The sequence below is a fragment of the Phytophthora infestans genome, genomic scaffold (assembly GCF_000142945.1).
Source record: "Phytophthora infestans T30-4 supercont1.48 genomic scaffold, whole genome shotgun sequence".
NCBI lineage: Eukaryota > Oomycota > Peronosporomycetes > Peronosporales > Peronosporaceae > Phytophthora > Phytophthora infestans.
In genome coordinates this window covers 848,401-856,108 of record NW_003303711.1, presented here as the reverse complement: position 1 = coordinate 856,108, position 7,708 = coordinate 848,401, and the positions used below count along the sequence as shown (strand labels likewise).

The following is a 7,708-nucleotide window of genomic DNA, read 5'->3' as shown; positions in this document are numbered from 1 at the left end:
CCTAGTGTTTGAGCAGCTGGTTTGGGGGGCATTTTCTTACTATCTACTTCTCAGAAATTTAAAAAAATGTCGCAAATCTTCCAAAATGTGTCGTAGAGCCTTTACATATTTAACTGTAAGAAGACTCCAGCAGCAACCACACTTTCTAGATTCTAGTTAAATCTAGAATTAAACTGGCTACATATACCAGCTTCCGAGCCGTTCGTACAAGTGGTAATTTTGGCGACAGGGGAAGTGTGAGTGTTGGTCTCCTCCACACCACATGTACACCAACCTCGTAAATATTATTGATCTAGAAGCTGTATTTACCATCTAGAACTGGGTTTTTACCAGAATTCTAGATGGTTGGCTGCTGCTCAGCCACGCATCACTTACTCTCTTAAATCTCAATCTCACTCTTCTTTTTACTAAGTTCTTCGCAAGTGTTCTTCCCTTTTCTTCCAATTCTGCCAACGCCGAGTCCTATGGCTCGACACCTTTTTCCACATTCCAGAATCCATCGGCTCGTGTAGAGATGGTGAAGCTTTTCTGTTCTATTGTTGGTGTGGCGGGAAGCGCGTTCTCCGTGGAAGTAGACGAAGGCAAAACTGTGGATGACTTGAAGGAAGCGATCAAGGCGAAGAAGGCCAACGACTTCAAAGAGGTTGATGCAGACAAGCTGCAGCTCTTTCTGGCAAAGAAGGACGAGGGTCGCGGTCCGTGGCTGACTGAAGAAGAAGTGAAAAAGGATGTGATTGATACGACTGGTCTGAAGCTGCTGGGAGCGGCACGAGCAAGGCTACGACGTGTGGGGTTGTCGGATGTGGATGTCGGTGGAGTGGATGAAGACGAAGAAGTAGAAGGGAGGGGTCCTGTGAACGTGCTGGTGGTGGTTCCGGAGCAAGACGGTACTATCTCAAAAGAGATGTTTGCAGCGACAACGCCACTGACAGTAGAGCAAGTGGAGATGTCAATGAATAAGGTCCTCAGGGAACGAGATGAGAAGGCGTCTGCGTATTCGTTTTCCGATCTGAATACTGCGATGGAAGAGCAAATTGTCAAGAAGATGCGCTTGACCGAAAATATTCCTGATGTCAAGGAGCCTGTCGATACTTCCATCGCCGGTTATTCGTGGATTCCAAAAATCGTGGAGAGCGAGGAAAGTCAAAGGGCTGGGTACATGGCGTACTTGCAGCAGCATTTGAAGACGCTGATGGATCGAGGAGACTTCTTGTTGGATGACATTGCGGGCGATAAATCAGTTCTTAACATCGTGGACCCAAGACTTCCGTTTGCTATGAAAGGCACAGCTGATGTATTGCTCATCAATCGAACATCGAAGAACCCACTGATTAAGCTGGCTGGGGTCAGCTTGGTGATCGAGCTCAAGAAGAAAGTCGAACCGGGCCATGTTCCTCAAGCAATTGGTCAACTTGTGAGCTGCAGCATGAAGGCGCCTCTCAATTGCTATCCGCTGAGTTTGTTGACGGATTTAAACGACCACTGGCATTTCTCTTGGTTCAGCGACAAGCACGTTCTGACCCAACTTACGTTAAGGTATCCGAAGAACGCGTTCAGATTTATCGAGGCAGCTGTACTGAGACGAACGGAGTCTGCCCCACCTCCTCCGTCATTCATGCCTGGATCTTTCAAGACAATCAAGGTTGATGACTTCTTGCCCCAGCCGGGTGATGCTCGTGCAGAGGAGATGATGGAACGATACGAGTTGATGGCAGATGTGGTGGAACCAGAGTTTCTCATGGCGAGGCGGATGGATTACGCGCGACAGTTAGTCCAGTCGATGCCTATGTACTCTTACATGTATACGTAGTTCGTCGTTTCGATCTTAACGAGTCACTATCGTGAATGAACTTTTATCGTTGTGCTGTATGTGCCAATGCTTGCCTAGGACTACCAGCTTTTAACTTTTCTATCCTGATAAATATAAAATTAATAATAAACAAAAATGGAGATGAGCAATACCAAGAGTGCATGAATGCAGCGCAGAAGCGCTACTACCAGCGCACACGCGAAGCGCGCAAAAAAGCAATTGTGAATTTCCGACCAAATTCGCGTTATGCTCTTACAAAATGAGGTCGAAGTAACATGAAATTTGTATTTTGAGTGACTCAAAATAGGCCCCTTCTGTGACATCACCTTCTTTTCCCGCTTAGGTACGGGTGCACGCGTGAAGGTCTGAATTCGAATGACGAACACAAGAAATTCTCTCATTCCAGAATCCATCGGCTCGTACGAGCGAGGCTACGACGGGTGGGGTTGTCGGATGTGGATGTCGGTGGAGTGGATGAAGACGAAGAAGCAGAAGGGAGGGGCCCTGTGAACTTGCTGGTGGTAGTTCCTGTTGGTTTGGCACTTGCTCGGCAGAAGGTAGAAGTGAAAGTGAGATATATATTCAGAGGAGTTTTTAGTTGGATTCTACATGCACACTACACAATAACCTGAAAAGACACGCGCCTACACTCGCTCTGATTGGTCTCAATAGTGAAACCAAGTCAAAATGTCGTACCTTCAACATTGTCGACTCGACACTTGCGTAAAGGTCCTTGGGGGTCTGGCTTCCGGTCGCCTGTCCGTTGGCTGGCTCTTACATCAATGTCCAACACTCCTTCCCAGAGCCTCGGGATTCCTGAATCACTCGATGTCGACGAGTCCGATCTTCTCCCGTAGCTCCTTCACCCGTGGCGCCGGTAGCGCCTTCGTCAGCAGGTCGGCAAGCATTTCCGCGCTAGCCACATACTCTGGCACCACGACGCCCTTCTTGGCGCAGTCTTGGATGAACTTGAGCTTGACGTCCACGTGCTTCGCCTCGGCCGAGCTTTTTTCGCTCTGCACTTGCACGATAGCCGCTTGGTTGTCCATCAGCATGGCCATAGGCAACTTGGTGACGATATCCAGCTCACCCAGTAGCTCCTTCAGCCCGAGTAGCTCCTGAGCACCCACTGTCGCAGCGACGTACTCCGCCTCGGTCGTCGATAGTGCCACAGAACTCTGCTTCTTGCACTGCCATGACACAGTCATTCCGTTTACTTGGATGATTGCCGCACTCACAGACTTGCGGTCGCTCTTGTCGGCTGCAAAGTCGGCGTCCGTATACGAGCGCAATGGTAGTGGTAGCCTTTTAGCATTGTCGTCGCCGGGCATATCCATCTTTTGCGATCGGGTGCCACTCAGGTACCTGGCGATGCGTTTAGCCAGCTTCCAATCCGCCATCGTTGGTGCATGAGTCCGTCGTGTTGCACAGTGTACAGCGAACATAATGTCAGGACGCGTGCATCTCGCAATCCACAGTAAGCTCCCCACCAGTGACTGGAAATTTGTCACCGTTGGTCCTGCTGACGCGGTCTCCTTTGCCGTGTGCGGAAGTAGTTCTGCCAAATCTGACTCTGCCGCGTCTTCTCCTCCGATCGGCGATCGCACCGAATTTACTTTGTCCAGCCCAAACTTGGTGAGCATCTCGACGATTGCAGCCTCTTGGTCAAACCGGTAGCCACTGAGCTCGTCGTACTGCACGCGCATACCAAGAAAATTGCTGGCAACACCGAGATCCTTGAGCTCCAGGACGGACATGTCAGCGAAAAACTGGGAAACCCTGTTCTCGTCCGTGCCAGTAACCAGCAGGTCATCCACGTACGTTCCGACGACCGTCATTCCACCGCTGTCAGCCTTGAAGTACAGGCACGCGTCCGTAATGCACTGGATGAACCCAAGCTTGACCAGTTCGCGATGAAGGTGCTCATGCCAAAGGCGTCCTGCATGCTTCAGACCGTAAAGGCTCTGACCAAGAAGTAGACCAACTTCATCCACGCTCTCAGCTCCGAGCGTCTTCAGCTCTTCCTCCGTGATAACGAGTCCGTCGGGGACGAACAGCAAAATCTCGATACCCTCCTCCGTTTTCGCCTTTACATACGCGTTTGGAACGTCGCCGTGTCTGGCAGGCACATTCCATATGATCGCAATGACGAAAATGAACTTGACACCAGTCATGGTAATCACAGCCGCAAACACGAGAAAGAAGCTAACGCCGAACTTTTGCTCGTTGCCACAGGCGACTAGTCGAGCCTTGTACCGCTCGATCAAACCCGTGCCTGTTCGTTTCTTCTTGTACACCCACTTAGTATGTAAGCGAATGCTACCAGGCTCGAACTTGACCAGCTTCCACGTGTTATTCGCCTGTAGAGCTTCAAGTTCTTCCTTTTCAGCTGCCTCCCAAAGTGCGCTCTCGGCGCACTTCCGCGCCTGCCTGTAGTTCTTCGGTTCCGGGTCATCAGCGTGGGCATTGACGTCCTTAATTTCGGATACGGTCAAAACCACAGGCTCAGTGTTCAGCCTCGACTCGTCAACCTCCACGTCTCCATCAGCTTCAGCACGGCGGCGCGACTTGCGGCGCGAGCGACGAGATCTTCGTGGCGTGGAACTTGATGCCGGTGGCGTCGTCGTCGTGGGAGCCTGAACAGTTGGTGGCTTCACATCGGATTTCTCCTCCAACGCGCGGATGTTCTGCACATGCCTCGTGACGATCACCTTGTTCTCCGAAGGCAGGTACACCTTGTACCCCTTGGTCGATTCGTCCTTGCCGACGACGACGCCCTCACACGCCCTCTTCTTCATGGCGCGCTTTCTGGGGTCACGAAACACGGAGCACTTTGATCCAAACATGACAATGTCGCGAAGGTTTGGTGCTTCGCCAGTCAGCACTTCGAGCTGCGACTTCCGATCCTCGTTAGCGCGTGACGAGCTTCGGTTCAGCACGTACGTCGCGTACTCAACCGCGTCACCCCAGAAGCTCAGCGGCAATCCTGTACCGAACACCATACACCGAGCCATGTTGAGAACCGTGCGATGCATCCGCTCCGCCTTGCCGTTTGCAGCTTGGTTGTCGACTTCTGACACCTGACGAGCCACTCCGTTTTCTTTGCAGAAGAGATCCACGTTTCGGTACTCTCCTCCACCGTCCGTGCGGAGAACATGCACGCGAACGTCGAACCGTTTTTCGAACTCGACAAGAAAATCCTCGAACTTCTTTGCAGCCAGGTTCTTCTTCTTCGCCATGAACACCTTGCAGTAGTTCGACTTGTGGTCCACGAAGTTAACCATGTAGCGGTTACCTTGGCGGTCAAGTGGCGTCATGGGACCCTTCAGGACACTGCAGATGACTCCTCCGACTTTGTCGATCGGTGCGTGCTCCCCGGTGTCCTTAGTCGGTTGATTCGGTCGAGTCTGTTTTCCCTCAGCACAAACCATGCAGGGCTTACGGTCACGATTCGATATCTTGATGCCGGATGCGGGGTCATTTGCCATACGCTCAATGGTGTCTAACGACAAGTGACCGAAACGTGCATGGAAGCCCATCAACGTGTCCGTGGTGACGACCGGCGAGGCTGTGTCCGTACTCGTATCCACCACGTTCATGATCAGCTGCTCCATCATAGCATTGTTCGTAGCTATTGATTCAAGTCTAGCCACAAGCACGTTGTGCTTTACGTCGACATAAAATACCACTTCGTTGCTTTTCATCAGCGCCAACTTTCCGTTGCGCTTGGTGAGAGAGCATCCCTTCGCTATCAGCCGTCCGTATGAGATCAGGTTCTGCGCGAGTTTCGGTGCGTAGTAGACCTCACTGAGCTCCACCTCAGCCGCGACTCCGTCGACAATAGCTCTCAAAATCACCGATCCTTTCTTGGCTACGTCCATCGTTCGCCCATCCTGTAACATGCAGGTGTCCTCACCAGAGCACTGCACTACGTTAGCCAGTAGCGCCGGATCATTGACAAGATGTCGGCTGGCACCGCTGTCCAGAATCCAGCTCGTAGCGTCCACGGACTTGAAGTGTTACCGGCGGCAAGTGCGAACTTTACTGGCTGGTCATTGTTGCTTCTACCGGAACGATCTGGGCAGTTCTTCTTCAGGTGTCCAACCTTCTTGCACTTGTGGCATCGCCGCGTTTCCTCTTGGGACTCAGCCACTGCGTTCACGACTTCCTTACCAAGATGCTTTGACGCTCGATCTTCATCGGTCATCATCTGCGCCCAAACGACCGGTTCGTTCGCTTGTTGGAGAGGATCCGGCCGCGTGGTGTCACACTTGGCCATCAAGGCGTGCCTCAAGTCCGGATCCGCGTACTTGACGATGTTCTCCAGCACTAGCGTTGGTGACGCGTTCGTTGCCATCATGAGAGCATTCAAGTACAAGAAGTGCTCATTCCACGATCGCGACGGGTCCTTCTTCGCGCCAAAGAGCTTTATTCCTTGTTGCGTCGAGAGCGCCCGCTTGAACGACAAGTGCATCTGATCCATCACAAACCAGAGCGTCAGCTGCGTGGCCCACCAGCGCATGATGTGCTGCTGGAAGAAGAGCTCAGCTTTACCACGTAGATGCTGGCCGAACTTGTTCACCTTGTAGCGCTCAGGCCAGGCGTAGCCACACACCTGCTCCGCCATCTCGATCTGCTCAATGAACAGCAGCTCCCACTGCTCGAAGCCGCTCCCAAGTCCCTTGTAGACCTCGCTGCCGTCGAAGTTTCGCATGAAGAGCTTCGCATCCTTGGCAGGCGGCACTCTCTCGTTGAGATGCAGCGGCGAAGGTCGATGTGCTTGGTACTGCGCAGCTGGTTGCTGTTGCTGTGGCGCCTGTTGAGCTGCTTCTTGGGCCTGGAACGGTGTGCCTCCTGCTTGTTGCCCAGCACCAAGACCACCATACACCCCAGGCGTCTGCGCACCCATGCCGAAGTTCGACGCGCCGAGCCCATGCATCTGCATGCGCTGCATGCCCAAGCTGCCTCCGTGCTGCAGTGCCTGACGGTACACGCTCTGGCCCAGCCCAGCCCCCGCACCGGGTGGCGTGACGGCCGCACGCTGCTGGTGCGTCTCCAGCGACCGCTCTAAGCTGTCCACTTTGGCCGTGAGCTTAGTGATGAGAGCCGCGAGCGCTCCAGCGTCCGGCGTGACCTTCTCTTCGTGATGCTCTTCGCCCCTTTCGTGGGCGGCGGGGGAGGCGGGGACTGCCTCCGTAGCGGCGTCTGCGTCTGAGTTGTTGACCATTGGGCTCATAACCTGTTGGTTTGGCACTTGCTCGGCAGAAGGTAGAAGTGAAAGTGAGAAATATATTCAAAGGAGTTTTTAGTTGGATTCTACATGCACACTACACAATAACCTGAAAAGACACGCGCCTACACTCGCTCTGATTGGTCCCAATAGTGAAACCAAGTCAAAATGTCGTACCTTCAACATTTTCGACTCGACACTTGCGTAAAGGTCCTTGGGGGTCTGGCTTCCGGTCGCCTGTCCGTTGGCTGGCTCTTACATCAATGTCCAACAGTTCCGGGTTTAGTTGCGAGCACTGTCACGATCGTCATTGTAGAAGCCGCTGGAAGTAAACCCATGAAAGAGCTGGTCTACTATCAAAAGTGCGGGGCTAGCATTCGTAAAGAGTGCAGTGATTATTGCTGTGAGGTGCTGGACAAAATCGACGATATCTATGACATGAATGATCTCCCGCTTCCATTTATTTGTGTTGAAGTGTCGTCTGGCATGGGAAAATCGCAGCTCGCTTTCACGCTGCAAGGCTCACGACTGTGGTTTTACTGGTATGCCACCAGGGTAACTGACGCGTCACAGACCATGTACAGGGATTTTAAGCCGATATCGGAGGCATTTAGCAAGGTTGTGGAAATGGATGACCCAGTCGCCAAGCCGATGGAGGACATTTTGAA

The 7,708-nt window shown here is 52.5% G+C and overlaps 1 protein-coding gene across 1 annotated transcript; it reads left to right on the top strand.

The window, feature by feature from the left end:
- Positions 1–495: 495 nt before the first annotated feature.
- On the top strand, positions 496–1,810 carry PITG_16627 (Crinkler (CRN) family protein; the record flags this gene model as incomplete). The annotated part of the gene is made up of 1 exon (XM_002897119.1): positions 496–1,810. One exon carries the CDS (start codon positions 515–517, stop codon positions 1,808–1,810), a length of 1,296 nt encoding a protein of 431 aa, XP_002897165.1.
- Positions 1,811–7,708: the final 5,898 nt, after the last annotated feature.